The 27,218-nt window shown below is 35.3% G+C and overlaps 1 protein-coding gene across 3 annotated transcripts in view; it reads left to right on the top strand.

Moving 5' to 3' along the window:
• Positions 1–27,218, top strand: part of LOC149774968 (influenza virus NS1A-binding protein homolog) — a 99,050-nt gene that overhangs the window by 40,338 nt on the left and 31,494 nt on the right. For all 3 annotated transcript variants that reach the window (XM_089944599.1, XM_089944597.1, XM_089944598.1), the window contains exons 3-5: positions 8,917–9,041; positions 21,867–21,995; positions 26,968–27,077. In XM_089944599.1, the coding sequence (XP_089800725.1) occupies positions 8,917–9,041; positions 21,867–21,995; positions 26,968–27,077 (364 nt within the window). The remainder of the gene's footprint in view (positions 1–8,916; positions 9,042–21,866; positions 21,996–26,967; positions 27,078–27,218) is intronic.

The following is a 27,218-nucleotide window of genomic DNA, read 5'->3' as shown; positions in this document are numbered from 1 at the left end:
ATTTCATTTTTAAAATCATGTTTTCAGATTTGTTTGACTAAATTTGAATAAAGTATTAAGCTGGAAGGCCTGTTATATGTAAGACATATTTTGCTTGATTACCCCAGGGTTACCATATGAAGTTTGCGTTTAGTGTCATGAGAGCAGGGGCTATAGAAAGGTTTTTCTGACTAGAATATACAGGTGAGCCATCAAAATTTCATTTAGTGACATTTTCCCATGTAAATATATGTTTGTTTGTTAACTGCTGGGCTACCATATTAAATCCATTGGAATACAATTAGGCCAAAAAGAAATGTACATGTTTTCAGTCAGTTGACCATCCCCATTTTTTGGTGCTGACCCTAGCACTTTTTTCCCCAGGTAAAATTTAAAAACAAAATAATTGGATATTGATTTGTGCATCTCACTGAGTCAGTTTAGCCCAGCGCTTGAAGTATACTAATCATTATCACATACGTATATATATATATATATATATATATATATATATATATATATATATATATATATATATATATATATATATAGAGTTGTTGTAAGGTTTAACGCCATTTTGCAGCACATGATAGGCTATACATGGCGGCCAATATTAATGGTGGAGGAAGAACCCGGGAAAACCCCGGAAAGAACCACCGACCCACGAGAAGCTACTGGCAAGCTTTTTCACGTACCCACATTAGCCGAATCCGAGACTCGAACCCACACAGACAGGTGAGATGGCAGTGATCCGTAACGGAGAGCGCTTTTGACATACATACCTACACTTATTTTAAAACCAGTCCAATAGGAAATGTGAATATTTGTTGGATTTACGGTAGTTTGAAAACCATATTTTTTAGTTAATATCCATCAAAAATGTCAAGCCATTAAAACATTTATGAAGATATATAAATGATGGGAAATTTTATTTGTTATGAGAGCAAGAGTTATAAAAAATTGCCTTATGAATGTTGACTGCACCGGTGGCCTATTGGTTAGAGCGTCCACCTTGGATGCGGGAGGTCATGGCTTCGAATCCTGGCTAAGTCACACCAATGACCTATAAAAGTGGTACACACAGCTGTCTTTTTGCTTGGCACTCATCGTTAAGAGGTTAGTGTTAGGACTGGTTAGCATGGTGTTCGGGTTATGTGACTGGGTGGAGGACATCATGCGACATGATGCCCCAGTGTGAGACATCACTATAAACTGCTACACTGCAGACATTGTGGCAGTATGACTAAAAAAATGTTAAAGCCATGTTAAAAATCCAAATCATGCACACACACACACAAACACACATGCCTTTTATATCAGAATTTATTTTCTTTTGTAATTTTAGAAAAAGAATACCGTAACATTAAAAGATGGAATTCTTTGAAAAGCCCTGGTGACCAGCCTTGTTTTGGTTTTATGTTTTATGGTACTATAATGCAAATAGGTTTTTTAGTTCAGAGGAAGTTGGAGCAAAGTGCCATGCCTGAGAATGCCTCTGGCCAGTCTTGCTGATCCACTGATTGGATTTGAAATCCACATCCTTTCAGTCACAAATCTGGCACACTAAAGCAGTGCTGTCCAACCTGCGCATGCGGCCCATCATTGGTTGATTTTAAATGGCCCGCCAGAGCTCAAGCAGCTATATAGTCATTGCTTTTCAGTTTTCTGCTGTGGCCCTCGGCTTCAAGAAAAACATTTTTCAGTGGCCCATGGTGTCAAAAAGGTTGGACAGCACTGCACTGAAGACTTGGCCACTGCAGCTCCTGTCTCCCTTAGTTGCCTATTGCAAGATGTGTGAGAGTGTACAAGATGGGGAAGAGCGCTGCAGGCCTAATCCGTAACTTTAGCCTTCCCATTGCTGTTAAAAAAAAAATTCTTTACCTATAGTTCTGTTTAGGTTTATTTTTTTGGTTTAAATTGCATTTCTAACATCAGGCAATATATGCGGAGGAAATAGGAACCGATTGCCTTTTCCACTTAGACTGAGGCAGCCAACCCAACACAGGCAGGCCTGTGCAGTATTGAACCTGAGTCCCTTGGATTACTGGCCTAATGCTCTGTCAACCAAGTTATCATGGCTCCCTTGTACAAGCAGAGTGCATGCTTATTGTGAAAAACTAAGTTGTCCAAATTTTTGACAATGATGTAAATGTGGAGGATGGGTTAATCATCAAGAACTGACTTTATTCTAGCACTGACATGGTATCCTCATGACATTTGATAATATCGTGTTAAGATGTTAATTACATAGTATCTGTTTGTAGAAACAAATGTATTGCTGGAGAAAGGTTATGGAATAGCTATTAATACTAAAAGAGTTTACACATACATCAGACATGATTTTTCTCCGTTTGAATCCGATTTTTCTTGATATAGTCATTTTGTTATTGTCTTCGACTGTTTTTTTTAATTTATAAAAAGTCCAGTTCCATTCCGCAGTGACCCTTGTAACGTATTCATTCCATATATTAGTTAGCCCATGACTCTCGTAAAGAGTATTCTGATTGGTCAAAAGTTTAAGTTCATCCAATGAATCTTCGTGTAATGAAAACTGATGACAATGGAAAGAAGAAGCATGCTTGCAAAAAATGGCATCCTGAGTTGTTGAGAGAGACCATAGCACGAAAAGTTTAAATAAAGGTTTAAAAAATATGGGAATGGCTGGAGCAAAAAGTTGACGGAAATTTACTTGGTCAGTTTATAAGAAAACTGAATGCTAGAGGACTGGCATTTTTTGACCTCTGCTCTATAGTAATTGTGGTTGGAAGCGTTTGGAACAGCACCTACAAAAGAAGCTGCATATGGAAAAATTTAAGCCCAGAAGGCATCTGGAAAAAGTGCAGTTAATTACTATGAGAAGAAAGATTTCTTGCATGAGAGAAAAGATGTAGCTGTCTGTCAGAATATGTGCACTGCATGTCGCCAATACAAGCACTAGCTACAGTGTCCCTTAGTTGCCTATTGCAAGATGTGTGAGAGTGTACAAGATGGGGAAGAGCGCTGCAGGCCTAATCCGTAACTTTAGCCTTCCCATTGCTGTTAAAAAAAAAATTCTTTACCTATAGTTCTGTTTAGGTTTATTTTTTTGGTTTAAATTGCATTTCTAACATCAGGCAATATATGCGGAGGAAATAGGAACCGATTGCCTTTTCCACTTAGACTGAGGCAGCCAACCCAACACAGGCAGGCCTGTGCAGTATTGAACCTGAGTCCCTTGGATTACTGGCCTAATGCTCTGTCAACCAAGTTATCATGGCTCCCTTGTACAAGCAGAGTGCATGCTTATTGTGAAAAACTAAGTTGTCCAAATTTTTGACAATGATGTAAATGTGGAGGATGGGTTAATCATCAAGAACTGACTTTATTCTAGCACTGACATGGTATCCTCATGACATTTGATAATATCGTGTTAAGATGTTAATTACATAGTATCTGTTTGTAGAAACAAATGTATTGCTGGAGAAAGGTTATGGAATAGCTATTAATACTAAAAGAGTTTACACATACATCAGACATGATTTTTCTCCGTTTGAATCCGATTTTTCTTGATATAGTCATTTTGTTATTGTCTTCGACTGTTTTTTTTAATTTATAAAAAGTCCAGTTCCATTCCGCAGTGACCCTTGTAACGTATTCATTCCATATATTAGTTAGCCCATGACTCTCGTAAAGAGTATTCTGATTGGTCAAAAGTTTAAGTTCATCCAATGAATCTTCGTGTAATGAAAACTGATGACAATGGAAAGAAGAAGCATGCTTGCAAAAAATGGCATCCTGAGTTGTTGAGAGAGACCATAGCACGAAAAGTTTAAATAAAGGTTTAAAAAATATGGGAATGGCTGGAGCAAAAAGTTGACGGAAATTTACTTGGTCAGTTTATAAGAAAACTGAATGCTAGAGGACTGGCATTTTTTGACCTCTGCTCTATAGTAATTGTGGTTGGAAGCGTTTGGAACAGCACCTACAAAAGAAGCTGCATATGGAAAAATTTAAGCCCAGAAGGCATCTGGAAAAAGTGCAGTTAATTACTATGAGAAGAAAGATTTCTTGCATGAGAGAAAAGATGTAGCTGTCTGTCAGAATATGTGCACTGCATGTCGCCAATACAAGCACTAGCTACAGTGTCATAGCCTCAACTTGATTTGTTGTGGTTGAGGCTACGAACTGATCCGATATCATGTAATCGAGCAAAAAAAATCATCACTAAAGTCAGAAAAACAAATAGTGTAGAATTCTACTACATAAGTATAATCGGTGGCCCTGAGTGGCCAAGTGGTCTAATGTGCTCACCGTTACGGATCACTGTCATCTCACCTCTGTCTATGTGAGTTTGAGTCTCAGGCTTGGCTTATGTTGGTACATGAGAAAGCCTGCCAATAGCTTCACATGGGTCGGTGGTTCTTTCCAGGGTTTTACCAGGTTCTTCCTCCACCATTAATACTGGCCGCCATGTATAGCCTATTATGTGCCGCAGTGTATCTTAAGCTGAAAAATGGGATTAAACCCTACAACAACAGCAACAACATAAGTATAATCATGTTGTGAAAGAAGTTTGGCTTATTTTGAATTTATTAAGACTGTACATGATAAAATAAATTGGCATGGTTACATTAACCTCACCGTGTTCGCCATGACAGATAATGCGAGACTCTCGCCATGACCGCTTTTCTATATAAGGCTTGCCAGACCATATTTGGATATTCTACGATATGTTATTATCAATCAAGTGGCGAATAATGGCTTCCTGGTGGAATTTCAAAATTGCAGATAAACCGTATTTACTTTTAATGCGCAGAATTTCTGACTCAAACCGCATCATATTTTTACTACAATTTGTTTGTTTCCAAATAAGGCCTCAATGTCCTTATATGGCATACAAACAAACAAGGCAGGGAATGGAAGTAATCATTATTTGAACTAATATGGAGGACGATCTAAACAAAAGTATCGGATGAAAAAGGTAAACAAGATTTTACAACTATTTCTACAATGATTTGCGATACTTCCTGTATTAAATAAGAGGACTACTCAATTTATTGCATTATATGCAAGGAATATGTTCAAATTGTTGATATTAGGCTAAAAGAGGCTTGCTCCATTGACACATATATGCTCATGTTAGTACCCCGTCCACGAGGTAGGAGTAGGGGTACTAATATTAGTACTACACAAGCACTGAGAAGGAAAATAAACGATTGCACATTGAGCCAAAAAATCAGCCGAAAAAGGAAGGCTAAAGAAATCTTTGCCAATGTTGCAAAAAGAGCTCGTCTGGCATATCAACAGGTAGTGTCCATTGGAGAAAAAGATGGGATTATTTGTATATAGTTGATGTTCTTGGGTGTTTATTTTACAGATTTGTTATGAAAAGAGAGAAGTATAATATTTTTGCTGCAAAAATTGAGAAATTATTGTGACTTAATTACGATGTGAATACTGACATGCACATGAAATAACTTAAGCACCAATAGTATTGGAGAATAAATTCATGTGACAATAAATATTGTGAAATTATTCAAGTCAAGGTGAAATTTTTTGGTAAGTTTGTTAGTTTTTCAAAAGATTATTTTGTTATATATTATGATCACAAGTTGCACCAGGAGCAGTTTTTTATGATTGTAAAATGCATTTTTGGCTGGGGACCTCTGGATCCCCCCCCCGAGCAGGGGCATTGCCCCTCAAGACCCCATTAAGGGAGGACCCCCAAACAACCCTTTCAAATTTTCAGGTTTTTTGTTTAATACCAAAAACATGTCTGATACATGTATGTATCCCATGCACATGCCACTGTACCTTAATGATGTTAAGTCTGGCTGTAAATAGCAATCAGGAGTGTTTGGATCTTGTTGTATACAGTTGTATGTACATTTACAATGCTCACTGAGCCAATGTGTTATTAGCCTTGCAAATTTTGTTTTGACCATTTCCAGTAATCTTTTCTCCAAAAGTTTGAATAGCCATTAGATACGGTTGAAATTTATTATCAAATCATTTAAAGTTATTATTATTATAAAGAATAATGCCATAGATATATTTCACGAATTAATTAACAGTTTCCATTCAAGATTTGTTATTGCTTCAATTTTAATCTTATGTGCTTCAGATGTAGATATTGTAGAACCAGTCTGATGCGCCTTCCTTTATGCTGTAAGAGGCAGTAAATGGAGGCAGGAACTGGTGTATTGGTGTTCAGAGTGCCAGACGTGGGACAGAAAGGTTGTGGGTTTGAACTTTTGGATCATTTGGGTTGGCTGCTGTGGTGTCTTCTTGGCAAAGGAACATGAGTTGCCTGAGCACTAAACAACCTACTTGTATTGGTGTGCCATAAAAAGCACCCAAATATTTGGTTACATGATCCATTCATTTTGATTTAATTATCCTTTTATTTTGATGCATTCATCTGTCCAGAGAAACTTGTTTGCATGATTATGCAAAAACCAGTGTACATAAACATACAGAAGTTGGTGACTGTTCTGGTCGTCTAGTGGTTAGAGCATTTACCTCGGATGTGGGAATGTGAATCATATCAATGACTTATTAAAAAAATGGTACTAGCAGCTGCCTCGCTCGGCATTCAGCATGAGGTGTGTTAGGACAGGTCAGCCTGGTGTCAGGATAATGACTTTGTGGGACACCATGCTACATGTCTGCGGCATGTTGCCAGTGCTAGACACTATAAATTGTCACGCTGCAGGCATCATAGCTATATGACTGAATTTTTTCTAAAGCTACCTTAAAACTCCAAATCACACACACATACACACAAAAAATTTGGCATCCATATCTTTATGTGTAGATGATTGAATTAGGATTGCCATGAAACTTTATGCGCATATTCATCCCAAGGTCAGGTTGGTTCTAAATGAAAATGGTGCTGCTGGGACATCCAGTATGACTACCACAGTGAAAGACTTATGAAAATGGTGCCAATCACAACATCTGATATGGCCACAGTGGCAGCCTTCTTGTAAGTCTTGATATTAGTACTGCAGACAGCTGGTTATATCAACATAAAGTTTTCACCAGAAACTTATTATCATGCCCTGTTCATTATTTATGAAAAAGCTGCTGCCTGGATATCTTTCATTAAAAGTAATGATGTATAATGTCTGGTTTGCCCAATATTAAAATGGTGCCAATCTGACCTTCAATGAATGTCACAGTGGCCTCTGTCTTAAAAATCTTATTGATACTCTTCCTGAATAGATGGTCATAATGACATGGTTTTTCCACCAAACAACATTTTGTGGCATCTGTTTTGTCCTATATAAAAAGGGTCATGTCCAGACATTCATTATAGCCACTGCAGAAGCCACTGTTAAATTGGTGGCCATCTTGAAAACTTGATACTTCACCTAGATGGAAAGTGAGGCTGCAATGTTTGTATAAATTTATAAATGTGTACATCAGTTACTGTAACTAACACATAATGTTTAATAAAAACAATTAGAAACTCTACTTTTCACATTGCTTTTCTGATCTGCTTATAGAAAATGTAACTGTTGCCATACTGTGCATCCTGTACTTCCCTCAGCTTATGAATTCAGTATGTAATCTATCTCTTTGTTGAGTATATCTTAATTTAGGCAAAACACCCCCATGACCATTGTGATAGTTTACTTGTGCTATATTAATGTATATGAGAAAACAAATACATCAGGATTGTGTAGCCTATGACCCGTGATCTGGCTTTATCCAGCTAGCTACATTTAGATCTTATAGATACATTTGTAAATTCTATATCTGGAAGGAAGTTGAACATGCCTGAAATAGATAATGCAACTGGATGTCACGGGATGCTTTTGTAGGATCTATAATGACCGAGAAACTTTATGCTGGTTTAAAAACTTGTACCATGTTTCTTTTAAAATGAAATATTACTAATCAAAGGTTTTATTAACATTGATGTTTTCAAAGGTAAATGTATTTTAAACAACATTATATAGAATTATCAGTAATGAGCCTGATGGGTACTGTTGAGTACTGTGTGCTAAAGTCGGGGTTCCTGCAGTCATGGAAATCCTGGAAAAGTTTGTAAATTACAGAAAAGCATTTCAGGGGCCTTGAAAAGTTTTGAAATCTTCCCAGGTCATTCAAAATTATGGAAAGTCAAGGAATTTTGGTGTTTTGGGATTGTTTGGTGGCAGTTTAGTTTGAAGATGCAAAATTGTTACCCAGCTACCTAACTTCAGTAATGGATTTTTTAGGGTAGGTTCCCCTAAAACTTCAGTCAGACTACATCCAAGGATCTTACACATCATTCAAAATCATTGTACTTTGGCACTCAAAAGAAAATGACATATGCAAGTAGCTTGTTCATATGCATGTGAATTTTGATCCGACTTTGAATTTAGTTGTACATCAGCAAACTAGTTGATAATTTGCACTCTGAATTTAAGGTCAAAGGTCTTGACATGCTGTACTGGCTTACGTGCATGACATCATGAACAAGCATGACTGGATTTATGTAACATTCAGAATGTGGATATATTTGTTAAAAGTCCTGAATAATGTCACTAAAAAAAATTTGCCTCCCCCCCAAAAAAACTTATAGAATTCACCAAATTTAACACAAGATTGTGACTTCACATTTGTGTGAAAGTTTAATGATTTTTTTTGTCCATCAGACTGTGATCAAAGTCAAATGCCATGTCAAACAAACAGTTTTGTCCTGCACTTAGAGTAATCTTGTGAATGTGTTAGAAAATAGTTTTGTTTCCATATTTGCTGTGTTGGATTTTCTCCAGGATACCTGAAATGGTGTCAGTATGCTGTAGTTAAAGAGAAGAAATGTTCTTATCATTGTTTCCCAGAAATTGTTTGCAACCAGTAGAGCAATAGTCGTATCAACTGACTCATTTAAATTTGAATCATAGTTGTTAACAAAAAAAATATCATGTAACTCATCTGATCATATGATTTGCTTATTTATTTTAGACTGGATGTTCCTGCAGAGGAGGTAAAGGGTCTCTACAAAGTTGCCACTATGCTGAAGATGGATTCCGCTGCAAGGGCCTGTGCCCGACACCTTGTGACCACCCTCACCCCTGAAAATTGTCTAGGTATCCACCTCAGCCTAATGCTAGGCTTAGAGTTGTCTTCCCTTTTCAGTGTGAATTTGATGGTTCATGCCCTTTGGTTTACAGCTGTGATTCCACAGGTGACAGTAAAGTACATGATTGGTTGACAAGGAGGGAGCACCAGTCTGCTGTGACAAGAAATGATACAGGTAAAGATCGGCGCAAAGCTTGGTTTCTAATGATCACATTTAATATATCATTCTTTTTGGCTAAAGTACTTAAGGAAAAGAAATTTGTGAAAATGTCTAAAGTGGGAAAAAAAAACTAAATAGTTGCTTCATAAGCTTAATAAAATTCAGTAAAGAATGTCAGTTAGACATGAAGTTCAGCTCGCACAATTTTTCATTTCTCCACCCATTACATTAAGTCCCTCCAGTCTTGCTCTGCATTGTTGTTGAACTCTGGCACAGGTGGGTCAGGAGAGTGATTTACAGTCGAATGGCCAATGCATGAAGGCCACCTATAGAAAGACTGAAACTTGGGAGTGATTTAGAATTGGATATCAAATAAAAAAATATGTTTGGATAAAGTTTTTGTTTTGTTACTACAAATTGTTTAAAAAGTTGGTCCATTGTACAACTTTGAACTTTGTATTTATCAGAAATGTGTGAATTCCTAATGCAATTAAATGGTGTAGCCTATCAATTTTGCATCATGGTCAGGTGAGAGGGAAATTCCCTTCATTGAATTTTATTAATTTTCACTTTTGAGTTTTATTTATTGTTACTTTATTTCAAAGAAATATGATCAAACGTTTACACTAACTTCTCAGAAGGCACAGTTTTCAACTTTTATGAGCTGCATAAATTTATGTCATTGTTCTTATAATCCCATTAGGTTTGCACAGTTAAAACAGTGCTGTATAACTTTTTACGTTGCATAAACACTTTTGGACATGTTCACCACATTTTGTTGGGAACATATTTTGATGCTTTGGTTCGATTTGCATATTAGGATGCTTTTATCTTGCTGCCTACTGTCAACTTGTACCAGTTTGAGATGATTTTCAACGAACAACTTTAGATGAATACCTTCTGTTAGAAGGCTATTCAGATAATGACCATGATGTATCAAATGGTTGTGCATAAGATAAACTTGTAATTTGCTTTTTAAAGGTTCTTTACTAATCAAAATGGTGATAATGGATATCATTAAGGACTTTCAAGAGTTTGGATGGCTAGAATTATGAATGTGAAGGCTTCAACAAGTCAGATATAAGCTCAATTAGTGATGTAGGCAACATTAATTTTATTAATTTATCAGATTCGGATGGTTCAGTGATGGAGACGTATATATATATATATATATATATATATATATATATATATATATATATATATATAATTAACTGGTAGGTTTAGAGGTTGAAAGAGGTTGATGATTATCAAACAGCTTGTTTGTCCATTTTGGATCATTTTTCCATTTTATAGCATGCAAATGGATTTTGATGAATTGGAAGTTTTTTTTTTTTTTTAATCTTCTTGACACTGTCGATCACAAACATGAATCGTGGAGAAACGAAGAATCATGCGAGCTTCACTAAATGTTTAGTAATTTTCTGAATTTAGTCTTAATAGCATTGATGTAAACTTGTTTGTCTCATTAATTTTCAAACAAATATAGATTGACATATATCTGAATTGTTATTGTATAAATGAAAAATGTATGCATTGAGTTGTAGGTAACTGATTAATGTAAACCAATTGCATTTTGTGCTTTATATATGCAGTATTGTGACTATTTTTTATTCAGTAGTGTCCTGTTCATCAATGACTATTGTGACTTTTTATGGAAAATGTACATAAAAATGGTTCAGTCTGTTGACATTGCTAAACTTTGGCATTTATGGTTGTCCATACCTAACTTTTGTTTTCCACATAAATCTTGCTCATGCATGCATATTGATCAGCATTGCACTATCCAGGGATGTGAATATGATTTTAAGCCAACTTGCTATTATTTTTTGCATGACTTCTCAATTTTCTAGTGTCATGATGCTTCATTGGTTAGCATTCCAGACCCAAAGTAGATGGTTGTGGGTGTAATTCCTACCCAGACTGGCTTAGATTACATGCCATGGTGTCTCTTGCCTTGGCACTAAATACCATCTCGTGTTCAGATGTAATTTCAAAACTAGCCAACAATTGACCAGTCAGTTGATTAGGAAATCAGCAGTAAATATTTTACAACTTTTCAATGTTATTGATGTGTTTAAAACATTATTTTTAAAAATAGTTTTGGTGGTATTGAATTGGCGTAATTATAATTCACAACCTTGTCTTATAACCTTGCAAAATGGGGGATTGTGACCTCTTTTGGCTTAATGGAGATGATCCTGATTTTTTTCCTGACAGTCTAATTTTCACACAAATTATGTTACATGATAGATGAAAGTGTCCAATATTTGTCTGTTTCTTGAACATAATTACAATCACAGAATGCCATTTGTTAACAAACAGGGTGGGTATGTGTGTGGGTGAAATAATACATCTCTTTGTAAAGTAGGATCACTCTTTAAAATAACATTCTAAACTTAAGGATACATAAGGATTAAGCATACAATATTAATCATAGTTAAAGTTTGAGTGCATTTTACTTTTTGATCTTATCCAGAGACTTAAATGATATATGAACCTCTTGCACAGTATGTCATGTGGACAAATGAATTACAAAGTTTGAAAAAGTTTCACCCAATAGTTGTGGAGGAAATGGAGTTATAGACAGATGGACATGTTTTAAAGCCTGACATAGGGGATAAGAAGTTTATACAAGTTTTAGATCACCCTGCTCATAAAGCCATGTGAACTTGGCCCTGAGTTATCCATTGTGCTTCCATCAACTTTTGCTATTTTAAAGTTCTCAAAAACCAGTGCACAGATTTCAGCCAAGCTAGGCAGAGAGCATTCTGACATAAGAGGAATTCAGGTTGTACAAATGATGCTGGGGCCCTGTGGTGGCATAAAGGTCTTTAAACATTTATGAAAATAATGCAGACCCAATGTCAGATATGACTACTGTTATAAAAATAGGAAAACCACTGATAAATGTATCAGAGAGCACCATAGTTTGAAACTGCATGAATGCCTTTTAAATTCATAAAAAAGATGCCAATTCATTCAAATATGGCAGCCTGTTAATGAAAACTGAAACCTTTAAATGACTTTACAAAAACTGCTCAACAGAATGTGACCAATTTTGACAAATAGCATTATGCCTTTAAGGGCTACCAAATTTCTTGTAATTCAACTGTCAAATTTGGCCATCATTATTGAAAAGACAGAAAAAATTTCTAATGATTTATTTGTAGAAACCACTGGACTGAATTTTAATAAAAATGTCAGAATACTTATGAATGTCTTTCAGACTTGACTTTCAGATATGACTGCCATTACTAAAAAGAGAAAAACATTTATCTTGTAAACAAATGCTCAGTAGAACTCGACAGAATCTTTCAAAGCATTCTGGCATAAAGAGCTTTACGATTTGCACAGATATTGCCATTCGACCATCAACTATGTTCACATATTTCCTTCAGACAGAAAGTTGTTAAAATGATGACTGCAAAAAAAAAAAAAAAACTTGGAAGACTTTGACTAAATTTGACGAAAGAAATTCTGACCTAAAGAGCATTCAGACTAATGCCAGTACAGCATAAAAAAATAGCTTCCATTACTAGAAATAGGAGAAATTTTTTTAGCTACCATTATTAAAAACAGAAAAATCCTTTCAATGGTTTCTCAGAATTCTTTCACCAGAATTTGACTACATATAACAGAAAGGATCCTTGTACCAAGGGCTATTATGTTTGTATACACGATTTTGATCTAGCATTAAAAATAGTAACTTCTATTAAAAAGGAATAACTTTTAGTAACATCTGAGTTGATTAGGTACATTCTGGCCTAAAAGTCTTTCAGGTTTGTACAAAATATAGCAATCCACTGTCAAATATGGCAGCATTTACTAACAAATAAAAATTGAAAAACTCTTGAAATGTTGAAAAAACTGCTGTACTGAATTCAAGAAAATACAAAAATCACAATGCCAACTTTCCATCAAATTTGGACAGAATCACTAAAAAAAATCCAAGATCTTGAAAAAAAATCGTTCTCAAAAATTACGTAACAGAATTTAACTAAATTTGACAGAAAGCAGTTTGACATGAATGGCTTTCAGATTTGTATAATCCACCAGCAAATAAAAAAAGTAAAATCCTTTAAAAAGCTTTATTCCCCAAAAGCCATGTGAAAGAATTTGACCAACTTTAACAGAAAGCTTAAGAGCTTCAGATATTGAACAAATGATGCTGATATGCCATAAAATGCAGGTGAGGATAAAACAATTATAGAAACCTTGAAACGACTGTCCTTTTGACATATTTCAATTGGCAACATTGCAAGAAATTTGACACAAAATGTCATACTGATTTCTTGGGCCAAATGCTCATTGAATGTTTCGTCGATGTCAGCCAGGTGAGTGAATTTAGTCCCTATTATATAATGTAATTACCTCTTTTAGGAGACCATTGATCTTCTGTTATTGTATAATATTGGATGAAAGAACAATTAAAAAAAAAACCAGCTTATGTATTTTAATGAATATGCATTTCTTTCTGGACACTGAATTTTCTTTGACAGGTAGTTGTTCTCTTATTTAAACACGCTATAGTAATGGCAAGCTTGTCCAACTTTGCATAATGAAGTTTTAAAAAAAATATCATAAATTGTGATGATGATGATATGCATAATTTGTCTCTAGTCATTGCCGTTATAGACTTTTCCTTGACGTTTTATGACTAAAATGGATACAAGATAAATACTAAAGCTTGCTTAATTTCTCCAAGATAGGGAACATCTTTGAATTAAAATTTTTAGTTAATTGACAACAGCATGATGCTGGCATGAAATATTAATTTACAGGCCTATCAGCCATTACTTAATACAGCTCTCCCTTGTTATAAAGCCCTTCATTAAACAGCAATTCAGGATATAGTGCAGTAACTCTGTGGATCCCATGACTAAAACGAACATTGTACATGAATTGGTGGCTCACATGTATGACAGTATGGGTTGGAGAAAAAAAACTTATGAGTATTAGATCTTTTTTCCATTTCAAACATTGAACAAAATTAGATGTACAAGTTGGATTAAGTGGAAAAAATAGAAATGTACACAGATTAGCATAATGGTAGACATTTGACTGGGGTGTATTTATTTTTCCCCCTTCCCCTGCCCCAAACATGCATACTCATAATTACCAAAGTTTCCATCTCGTGATACCATGATTTTCAGTACATAGCACTGTCAGCAGTTATGGATCCCGGCTATTACATTATAATGAAGGAGAGCTGTATTTCCTTGATTGACTGTCACAGTTATATCTGTGTGTGTGTGTGTGTGTGTGTGTATGTGTATGGGTATACAAATTGAGCAAAGTGACTTGGCAGTTTGAACTTGGCTCAGTGCATTATAATTTGCTAAACGGAATAATTAGGTACAGTGTTGCATATTAAATATGGACTTGTAGGTTTCCCACAATAGTTTTGTCCATAGTCTCACAAATCTTGATGGTCTGCCCTGCTTTTTCATCAGAAAAGAAAGGAAAGTGTCTACAACATTTTGTTAATGGATGTCCATCCATACCTCAAGTTTTGGTGCAAGCAATGGCCAAAGTTACAAAGTGTGATAAAACTGTAAAATGGCAGTATATATATATATATATGTATTGTAAAACAATGTACCTGGCATTGAAAACATTTGAGGTTTATGGTAGTCAGCTGAGTTGCAGTGTAAAAAGTAGTGTGTACAACACTGGATACATATAATTGCACCCTTGATTATTCATATACAATCATCATTGAGGGAAAAAAAACCAAGAGACCAAACTAAGTGAGGGGCAAGTTACCATGGAATCTCCAAAAAATAAGAATTGTGTGTGTGTGTGGGTCATTTAGGCTGTTTATAGGTTGAATACTTGTTTTATACTCATCTTAAGAAGAATTGTCAATGAAGCGCTTTTACTAACAATGTTTGTTGTTTTTCTGTATAAATTATCATTATTTTCAAGAAAAATCTGTTATTCCAACTGGTTTCAAAAGCTTTCATGTGTTCACAAAACTGCTTTTTTTTCCCTTCTTCATATGCTTCCAGCATGGCACTCCGCTATAACGGAGCACAATGCATGGAGCATACAAACCAGATTAGTTGTTGATTCATTTTAAAACCAAACAGGATTTCTTTTTTTTTCAAAGAAACTAGGGATATTTATTTTGTCAAACAAGCATCAAGTGTTGAAGTTGTATTTTTTTTCTTGTTCTGTTAATAAAATATTGATGCTGTGATTTCTTTGCATGTAATAGTGAAACTTCTGATCCCTTGATGAAATCTCAGAGTGCCAGATCAGGAGTAATAAGTTAACAAACTTTGAAAATTGCAATGCCACAGTGAACCATATCTGTGAAACAAAACTTTTTATTTCACCATGTATTCATTTCACTTGGTTGCCTTGCTATCTTTGATCACATTTATGAACGAGTATGCTAATTTAAGGTAGTTTAATTATATTACATACACAGTAATATTTTTAAGTGTTCATTTGATGAATTTAAATGAGTTGAACTGAGCTCTTACACAGGTAGTATTTGCCAGCTTTTTAACTTTTCTATTATTCCACCCCCTTTGTCTGATGCAAAAGATGTAATTAACTTTAACAAAATAAGGGTCAGTTTTTGGCTATTTTTGTGTTTTAAAAATGTGATCCTCACCCACCCTGCATTATAAGCGAGCTTGCAAGTTATCAAGGGAGTGGTATAGTTTGGTACGAAATAGATTACAAACCAAGTACCTATGTTTTTATTATTTAAGGTCCATGAATGTTAACTGGATGGTGTGATGGTGGGGTTCAATGTCTTGTATACTAAATTGACATTTTGGTACAAATTTTGGTCATTTTGGACAGGAAAAGTCATTTTCATTTCATTATGGTTTGGTAATGGGTTTTCTTTGTTACCCAGGGAGTTTCTTCTGATTTTTAAAATCTTTTTTATTCCTAAAATTTGTGGTACAGAGCAATCTTAAAACATTCATGAATTAACCGATTGACTTTGGGTAGGATCTGTTAATCAAACAATGCATGAAAGAAATTTGGTAATATGTATTGCTGTTATATTTGCATTGGTGAATTACATTCTTTAGTGTTTTCCAAGTACACATTTACAAAATCAATATTTCATTTACACTAATACACCATCTGACCTATGACTTGTACAGGGGTAGAAATAGTCAAAGCAAAACAGGGAAATGGAATTGAGCTGACCCAGTAGGTAGTAACAGCACAATGTTGAATTATATAAAGCACACTTATACATTTATTTAGACACAAGGCTGCCATAACCAGTTAAAACATCTTCACTAAAGATCCAGTTGTAACTTTATAGAGCTCTTATGCTTTCTTCATTGTCGAAAGTAAAATGGCAAAATTGCACAGAAAAGTTAGCCATGATGTCTGATTGTGACCTTTCCATATAGTGGTTTTGCAGTCTTTCGCCCTTCGAGATTGTTCTGTATTTTTTGTTAACAGAGTTTTGTACTAATGCGTTTGAGATGATCTTCAGCAGGCACTGATTGACTGCCAGATGAAATATGATTTTTCCTACATCGAGGGTACTTGTGTCACGAGAAATCAGATTATTATTATTTAGAACTAAAAGAGTAATTATTTTAGGATGAAAAGATAAATTAATCTCTTTTACCAAAATAATTGCATTGATCACTTGATTACATAGTGGTTAAAGCATCCGCTGGATGTGGTAGGTTGCAGGTTCGAACCCTGGCCATGTCATACCAAAGACTTGTAAAAATGGTACTAGCAGCTGCCTCGCTAGGTGCTCATCATTAAGAGGTTAGTGTTAGGACTGGTCAGCCTGGTAACAGGATAATGTGACTGGGTGGGACATGATGATGCATTATACCTCAACAATGCTAGAAATCACATAAAACTGTCACACTGCAGACATCATAGAAATATGGCAGAAAAATTATTAAAGCGATGTTAAAAACTCCAAATCATGTACACACACACACACTTGTAACTCTCCGATGCAGATGGTTGTTTAGATGGCTTTGTATGTTGGTAATAACTGTCCATTGCTGAGTCGATGGCTTTGCATATTGTGATGAATGTCCACTGCTGATGGTCATTTAGATGGTGATGACTGGCTTCATATGTCAGTGATGACTGTCCATTACTGATAGACATTGGATTCCTAAATCACTGCTCTGTAGTTCTGGCAATTTAATGAAGTCATAGTGATGGTGTAAAATCATCATTACATAGCATGCAAGCTGTCTACCCAATTTGTACGTGTACAGTGACCAAGTAAATTAACATTTGAAGTCGTGGCGTGCTTAGTGGCTTGATAAATGTGATCTTCAGAATGGACCAATAAGTTGTTTTAAAATGATTTTGCTATTTGATAGTTACTGGCCTGAAGTCCACGGGTTCTAAAAGTTATTTATGAATGCTGAAATAAATTTTCAAGTTCAGGATCAAACTGCCAGGACACTTAGGCAATCTGTATGTGTCTGAGAATGGATGCAATGTTTGATAGAATTTAGGGTATTATCGTAGTTTAAACATGTCTTTCTTTCCAGATTTCTTGGTCAACCATTGAAGGGTATCTAAGGGTACTCAACCATTGAACAAAGGTTTTCAAACCGTGGGGGAAATGTAAAGTAACTGTGATCTAATATAGTAGTTTATATTTTTTTTGGGTCTTCCCAAATTGATTCATCAGCCTTTGGAATATCATTGTGCATTTCGTCTTGGAAGTTGGAACCTAACTATTGCTGGAAAAGAAACTTGTTGACAAGGACCAATAAATTTTCACTCTAAAATTATTGCATGCTATCTGTTAACTTGTAATGATATGTAAATGCTTTCACATATTATTTATTATTTGCTTGTATTGTAATGTTACCTTGTAGAGTTAATTCTTTCATAGATCTTGGAGTACATTTTGATAGGATTAAATCAAATTTAAGAATATGTCAGGGTTTTTGGATCTTTCAAAACTGTATGCTTCATTTTGCGTAAATTTACTTAGGATGAATCTTGATGAATAAGGCAATTGTCTTAATATAGTTTTCATGACACAAGGCAGAAATACTGTATTTGACATGATATCCACTATGCACTCGAAAATATATTATTTAGAAACAGACATGAACATTGTTAGCTATTCGGTACCAAATGTATACACATACTTTAGGAGTCAGTTTCTTTTTCCCCACTTCCCATATAAATAAGGATGTAGTTTATTTTCCTTTTGTTATTTGTGCAAGATTGATTTATTAGACTGAAATTAAACTGCATGTTAAATGGTATTGACACACCAGATATTCACTTAAATTTATGTGAATCATAATAAATAACAACTTGCATTTAAAATAATTTCATCAAATGCATTTCACTTTAATCCTTGTTGGGAATTCAAATGTTGCATTATGGTCATTTCTACTGGTTGCCACCAATTGTGTTTTGCCTAAGATCACACCTCTTGTACCATATATTCATACAGGCCCCAAATTCAGAAGTCACATGAATGCAGCATGGTGTAGGTCCCCTTGCGTGACTTTGGTTTCTATAATGCAACTGCAAGCTGTCTGCACCCTCAGATTTTGGTGCTGACCACCCTATTTGTGCACATTGGGCAGACACCCCCCCCCCCCCCGCGCCGTTTATAAAACTAGCTAGATCACTGTATATGGTAAGTTAGTAGAAAGATCTGATGTTCAAGACGGAGATTAGCATCAATTTCGTTGTACGAGGTATGTTGGGATTGAAACACATGCCAATTTTATGCATGTTTTTGACCACAAAGTGGTACATATACTTAAGTCATATGTGCATATTGTGTCAAATACGATAGGCTGTTTTGATAATACAAGATAACACTTTTAAAGGATAACTCTGTCATTTTAATCACACCTGATTATCATATTTGTTTTTGTTGTTGATTGTTGAATTTAACTCGAATACTGCCAGTAATAAACACATCAGTTTTATTGAAGAAAATTTCATTTAATTAGATAGTATGTGTTTACATTTACACTGCCAGTAATAAATTTGTCAGTTTTATAAATGTTAATTTTCTTGGACAAATCAGTGTATGTTATTTTGCTTCTATATTGCACACATCCATTTATTATAAATGCATAAGAAAACCTGTCAGTAGCAGCCACCCACTTGAGAAAGCCAAACTGACCTTTGTACAGTCACGGATGACCTAATATATGCATGTTCACCATTCAAACTTAGTTTTTAACAAATGCTATGCATCAGATAAAACTATTATTATTATTTTAGTGCACTGTTCAACAAAATCATAAAATACATGTACAAGTAACTGTCCCAAAGGTATGTTCCACACAAGATTACACTATCCTGCTCAGTTCAATCCATCCCATTAAAAGAAAAATCGCTGACATAGGCCATATTGTGCATCATGACAATACAAACATGTTACTGGCAGTTTGCACAGGATTGCCATACATGACTGGCCCTTTATCTGGCCAACTTGTTTAATTAGGCTTAAGAAAACACCCTTAGAAAACAATATCTGGATTAACAAGTTGCTCAGGTCAACGAGACCAAGAGTTGGCTAATGGGAGAGGCCTGTAATGATTTGAAAAGAAGCTTAATATGGCTATATTGCTCTTAACATGTGAAACATAACTTCACCTGTTTTTACAGATAAGTTTTGTAAATATTGAATGACCCCTGACCAGAATAAAATGGGATAAATTTATATTTTTACTCACTGATCATCAGATATAGCTTAAGTTAAATCATACTAAAAAACAACCAAGATTTTGAGCAATACTTTTCACACTATTACAAAAGGCAACTCATTTCTTCTATCACTTTGCAATCACTTTTCCTACTATCCAGGTAATGAGTCTAAAGATAAAGACTACATCGCTTTAAAATTTGAGATATTGACATCTTTAAGTTACTAGACCGCCCTGGTGGCATAGTGGTTAGAGCATCCGCCACGGATGTGGGAGGTCACGGGTTTGAACTCCAGCTCAGTCCTACCAAAGACTTATAAAAATGGAACTAACAACTGCCTCACTTGGTGCTCAGAGTTAAGAGGGTAGTGTTAGGACTGGTCGACGTGATGTCAGGATAATGTGACTGGGTACATGTCTGTGGCACAATGCCCCAATGCTAGACATAACTATAAACTGCCACACATCAGACACTGTAGCAGTATGACTGAAAAATGGTTAAAGCTGTGTTAAAAATCTAAATCATACACACCCACACGAAGTTAGACTGATGGTGTGATTGGATTGCAGTGATTACAAGTGAGATAAGAAATATGTAAAAAAAAATCTATTGTCATGTGATACCTGTACATAAATAATTCCTTCCTGGTCAAACAAAAAGTTTAATTTTCATGTGTAGAGCAATCAAGTTGCCGCTTAAAGCAGGGAGAAATCGTTATTGGGTTAGAAGCACCTGGCCATCAACTGGAAAGCAGGTGTCCATTATATACATGATTTTTGATAGGAAGTTTGCCAGGGGGAAAATTAAAATGGCCCTTTTGATCAGGTGAACACCATATAATGATGACTAGTAGGGCAGGTTTGATTGTATATACATGTACAAATGTATGTGTAAACAGTATTACATGTATGCAAAAGAACAAGCATTGAGAAATAAATACATAGCAGATTGAAACCTAGAAATACCTAAAAATATCAGCATGCATATATCTAATTGAGCCACCCTCTTTAAATAAAGAATTATTATTATTATTATTATTATTATTTTATTTTTATTTTTATTATTATTATTCATGGATGCAGACACAGGTTTATTGGTTAAAATGTGGCAGTAAACTTCTCAATATATAAAGCTTAATTATAAATATGAAAAGTCAGTGCTGGTACTTTACTAATGAAATAATAGCTATTGTTGATGCATGCTTGCATTTGGTGCACTGCAGTTAATACTGTACAGAAGTTGAAATGATCCATCTAATGAGTAATTGTTGCATTTTTTTTTTTAAATATGAGGAAAGATGAGACATTAAAATTGGTTTTCTGTAATTTTGGCTTTGCATATTTTTTGCATTAAAGTATCCAAGTCTCAGATGCAGTCAAGCTTGATCCAGATTAGATTAATTGATTATGTCTTATAATCTTTTGGTTTGTACACATTTTTCATAAATGCACAGATTAGACATTCAAATCAAGCTAGAAAAAAAGAGGAAAAATTAACTTTCACATCTAATTTGATTAAGTATATTATGTTTTATTTTTCTCTTTAAGCGTTTTAAGTGTTAAAATATGCTGTGATTAGCATGTAAATGTAAATCAGTAAATGTAAAAGACAATAACTCTGGCTCATGTCGTAAATATCTAAAGGGAAATAACTCTACTGACTTGGTGAGAAGATGGTTTCAACTGAATGCATATATTGCAGAGTAGTGAACATGGCTTGCAGGACATACATCCATTACACCAAAATGGAAAGAAAAAAAATTATTATAGAATTTATCTTCCAAAACACATTTTAAAGCAAACACCCTGCCTTTAGTAATTTAATTATAAAAAAAATTTCAAGATACAATGATAGGGATACAAGTAGTGTCTGAAGATTGAAAATTATTGCTAATGTTCAAATTATTTAAGTTTTTATATAAATCAATAACAGTCAGGCAGTTAGGATTTATGTGTAATGTATTTTTGGGTTCTATTGTTGTTTTTGTATTTCAACTCGCTTTATGTTTATTTTTCAGGAATCCGAAATATAGCGAAGGAGGAGGAATTCTGTAGACAAATTAACAGTTTTATAGAAGAAAACATAACAGAAGTCACTAGCAGCAAGAAATTCTATGGTCTTCCCAAAGTGCAAGTTGAAATTATTGGTAATTATCATGACTGCTTAAATAATTTTTTAAAAAGAAACATTTTGTTTTTGATCTTAATTAAAGATGTGCAAAAAATGGGGGGGGGGATGGAATGGATTATTTTCCTGTACTTTTTAAATACAAGTCTTTCCAGGTTGAAGGATGGATGAAGTTTCAGATAAGACCAGAGTCAGGTAAAACCTTACTTTTGTTTCTTTGCTAGATTTTATCGTTGCATGTAATTTTCTTTTTTATTGTCCAAGCATCTAAAATGACTGTCTTGCCTCATGTTTTTTGTTTATTACCTACTCATTTAATCATATATGGTTAATCTGGTGTTTGACATGAATGTTCAAGCCATATTTCTGTCTCATACACCATGACAGGAACTGTATTGGTGTTTTAATAGCAGTAGCACTTTACCTGCCCCAATTGCATTGTTTTCCTTTACTGGAATGCCAAGTCCTCCAGTTCAAGTTTAATATTCCCTCCAAAAGAACATGATCCCATTTTGATTCCTTGTCCACAGTCATCATATGGAATAACTTCCTCATTTTCCTTAGACTTTGTGTGAGTACATTGTTGTTTAAATGTCTTTTCAGCCAAACTTAAATCTCTTGTATTGACTGTGCATTTTTCTCTCCAGACTGTTCATTATTTGAGTAATATTGATGTTTCTGTGCTAAATTTTGATGGGGGTTTATGCCTTGCTCAGCAGTTGGTGGTTCCGTTTAGTGAGGTAAGTATTAATACATTTTGTGGTTCCTGGTTATCTTAGTTATTTTAAAAAAAAATCTTTTTCTCTCTGAGATTAATATGTCATGGGATGTGGGAAAGTGCAGGCACAGGTTGGTTCATATGGGATATACACACCACCTGCCTATCATGCATCGGCACATATCAGAAACGTGTATATGGACAGAAAGTAGAAACACCTGTAGATGGGAGAGGACAGGCCTTGCTTTCTCGTCATCAAAAGATGACCCCTATCATTCTGAGATGGGTGGAACTGGATCACTTCCTTATTTAGAGAAGTCAGCTCCCAGTGTCCTTGTAGAGAAGAAACTAGGAGCAACCTGAGTGTTTCTGAGAGTGAGTGGTGCCTTCCTGGCAGATAGGAGGAGTGCCCTTTCAAGGTAAACTTAGTATCATGGCATTGGACACTGGTCAACTAATGGTAATTAGATATGCCTGTTGAGAAGCCTGATACAGGGATTTCTTCATTGGTCTTGGGACATGGTTTGTGTCAAAAGCATCACCCACTCTTTCTGGCTGCCTCTGTGTTACTGTCCTATTCCTGCGAAGATAATAAGGAGTTGAGTTTTACTTGCCAGTCTGATGAAGATGTGACTGGCATTCCCCCTTCCCTATGTTCCTGTTTAGTTCCTATGGGATTTGGGGACCCCTTTATCTGATAGTAAGATAAGTGAGAGTCTAACCTCCTTCCACCACGATATCTAGACACAGGTATGATAGACACACACAAGCCAACCATTAAACATCTAATATAATCATTATGCAATTTTTCACTAAATTGTCCTGTGCTTGCCCATATATGGATTACACTTCTTCAGTATGTCCCATCTCCCCAATGAAGTTTTCCCATTTTTATTAACATCTCATTGATCCCACAGATCATATTCTAGAAGAGATGGCTTCTCCATAACTACGACATAAGAGTACACTTGTCTGTTGACTGGGTGTTTCAATCTCATAAGGCGTTGTGTTATGGTTGCCTCAGATAACAAATCATTGGTAGTGTACCTTATGTGTAAACATGGAAGTCTCAACCCTCCTTTCATGGGCATTCTGAAAAGAAATCACTCTCAGAGCTTGCCACTTTTCAGGCCAATGGAATAGGCTGTTTGACAGCCTGTCCAGATGGGGTCATTTGGGCTTCACAGAATGATGTATCCAGAGGCTCTTTTTCATATCTGGGGGATTAGTGGACTTGTTCGATAAGAGACTGAACAGCAGACTACCATTATATGTCTTGCCAGTGTCAGATCAGAGAACATGGGATGTGAATGCTTTAGTAAGAAGTAGGGTTGTCTATTTGCTCATGCCTTCCCACCTTTCAAAAACATTCCACAGGTTCTATATAAGGTTGGGATCTCTGTCATGATTCATCCTGATAGTTTCCCTCCCCTTTTCCTGTGGCCACAGTTGTGGTTCAGTGATCTATTTATCTCTCTTACAAGCCACAGATTCTTCACCTAAATGCCTGGCTCATCTCAAATAATCGACCTTGCAAGACCAGTTTTTAAGCATGGTAGCCAAAGTTTACGATGCACAGTGGAGAAGCTTCTGTAATGGTGAAGTAGGAAACAAGTCGATCCTAGCTTCCTTCTAAATGCAGTTACAGACTTCCTCTTTCTTTTGAAGAAAGAAGGTTCTAATTATACTGTGATTGGTTACAGGGCAGCTCTCCTAACACATAAGTTCTCTATGGATTCTGCTAATTGGTTAGTTATATGAGCTTCAGAGACTGGTATCAGATGGATATGTTCTTTGAGCATTATTAAGCCCCTCTTATGAATATTTGAGTGAAGTTTCCTTCGAGAATTTAGTCTTCCTCCTTTTCTTAGCAACAGTTGTATCTGTGCTGGGTTGATGAAGATAGCTCCATTTAGACCATTGGGTTTTATTTGGCATCTTTTAATAGAAGTAGGAAGGGTCAGAAACATCTTTCTACCTCGCAGGGGTTCTTCTAATATTTTGGCCGCCACCATTTCCAGGAGGATTGTCCTCACCATCAGATATAGGCTATTTTTACATCTTGAACCTATTTTAATTACTCCTTTTTGGATGTTGTTATGAAAACAGTCTTCTGATCATCTCACACTACCTCCATTTACCTTCCTATTGCATTAGAGCGAAAGCGTTTACTCTTTGGGTCCAGTATGACAGCACAGCATGTGTCCAAGCTATGTCAGATGTTAGTGAATGCCTCTACCATAAGGGTAAATGCAGTGTTTTCTTATTCTAATTTTTGTGTGTGGCCATCAGCCTCTCTCCATGCAGAATGCAGTAAGAGCAAGTAATGGATGGAAAGTTAGTTTTAGTTATACAAGACTTAACTGCTGTAATTACTACAGAGACTTTTCCCACCATGTCCTGTAATATAGGTTCAGATTGAATGAGGAATGTATTGCTGGTGATATCTTTGACAAAGAAATCAGACTAGGAGCATGTTCATTTTAATTCTGGGCCTTCCTTACTAATTGGAGGAGGGAATATTTCATATTTAGCTCGGACTGGGCATTTGGCATCCCAGAAAAGGTAGGCAATGCAATATATTTGGGCAAGTATTACAGAATTAAAATTAGTTTTACACCCCACCCCTCCATACACACACACACACAAAATATATTTTCAGTGATGTGTGCACATCTGTATTCTTGTATTCTTCTGTGCACTGAGTTGAACTTTATCAATTCCAATTTGCTTCGAATTTCATTGACATTTTCCAGCAGAAAAGTGATAAAGTGTGGTGTGTAATAAATACAAAACTGCATACGTGTTTGTTGAGGGAAAGAACTTCTTTCATATAGTGTATGACTATGTCTTGGCCTGATGGCCTGGATATACCCCTGCTCCAAATCAAAATAGTTCGTCCCATTTACTCTGAACAAAATGTGTAGTTTGGTGTATCTTGTGTTATGGTTAGAAAATGTACTATAGGTATTTCTTTTCAACTGGTGATGTCATTATCAACATTAAGATTCTGTTTAAACAGTTAGCACAGAGGTATATAAAGGGATATTGTGAATCTTCGGGAGGAAAAGCAGGAAAGGCAACAGTTACATTTATTGGACATCATTTTGTGTTAATTTGAGTACATCTCATGGCGGGAGAGATGATTGCCATTGCCACTCAGAAGAGACGTAAGAATGAAACAAAAAGAAATGAACTCTTTATGTGAAGTTGAGAGATCTAGCAAGAAGCCTTTAAGCTCCATAGGGATTGAAGCTGCAGTTTCAAACTGTACTGGAGGTTTGTGTGTGATTTGGATTTTAGATTTATAAAAATGGTACTTGCAGCTGCCTCTCTTGGCGCTCTGCATTAAGAGGTTAGTGTTAGGACAGGATAATCAAAGTTTGACTATAGTAGTATATGATATCATTTTACACCTTACTGAGAAATGGTTCAACATATGGAAAACATTTGACTGGCTTAGTGGGAAGGTCTTGTTAGGGTTGGCAAGTCTGTAAATCATGCAGATTAAAACATCAAATTTCACATTTTAAAAGATAATGATGGCATAAATTCTTTGGTTGGAAAATGAGCAAAAATCACTTTAGTTTTGGTTTATTGCATGATGGTATTCATAGTGGCTTCTGGAGAGTGTTGAATGTAAAGGTGAGCTTTGTAATCATTGATTTCACTCGGGTTTTTGAATTGTTTCAGTTCTAACAGCCTTTTCTGTGACCTGTTTTTAATCACATGAACTTTTGTCTAATTAAAATTCCAGAAAAAGCAGGTGAGTATATATAGAAAATAAGTAACATTTTTAATTGTAGATAAGTGTGATATGTGTCTGTTTAAGAGGTCTTTCACATTTCTGATTGCATATAGTTAAGTAACAGTTACTTTAAATATGACAAATATGATACATTTCCTGTCGTGAAGGATTTAATTATTATGTATACATTTTTTTTAGATCTATTTTCATTTTCAAAGTATTTTTTCCCCATCAGATATGGAACTGTTCAGCATCAATAATACTAACCAGTTAGAGCAACTAATTCCAATAAAAATGCATAACTGTCTAATCCAAATCATATCAGTAGATAACTCTGGGACGAGATGATGAATTTTACATTTGCATCAAGGTTATTTTTTTGTGGCATGATGTTTTTATTATAGTCTTTTCACTGAAAAATACAAGAGCTATTTAGTGATGTGGAAAAGTTGTTCAGTGAGAAAGTAAAAAAATGTCACTTTCATAGAAACATCAACTTCATTGTCTTCTTAATCTGTGTTGCAGGTGCTGAAGAGAATGTTGATGGCAGTGAGGGTCGAGAGATTTTTAAAATTGTGCTAAAATGGATCAGAGAGGAACTAGATGATGCCAAACTACGTCAACTTTCTGATCAGGTATATGAGACATGATTCGTACATCTCTGAAATATTCTTGAATTTGAACGATTGTCATGAAAACTCCTTGAATTAAAAGAAGATGGTTTTATTCTGGAATAATCCTTGATTTTGTTGAAAAACATCTTGAAATTGTCCAAA

Source organism: Sinohyriopsis cumingii, unplaced genomic scaffold, assembly GCF_028554795.1.
Source record: "Sinohyriopsis cumingii isolate HCF-2022 unplaced genomic scaffold, ASM2855479v2 utg000066l, whole genome shotgun sequence".
In the NCBI taxonomy this organism is placed as follows: domain Eukaryota; kingdom Metazoa; phylum Mollusca; class Bivalvia; order Unionida; family Unionidae; genus Sinohyriopsis; species Sinohyriopsis cumingii.
The sequence above is the reverse complement of the archived record's forward strand: the minus strand, read 5'-3'. Positions and strand labels throughout refer to the sequence as shown.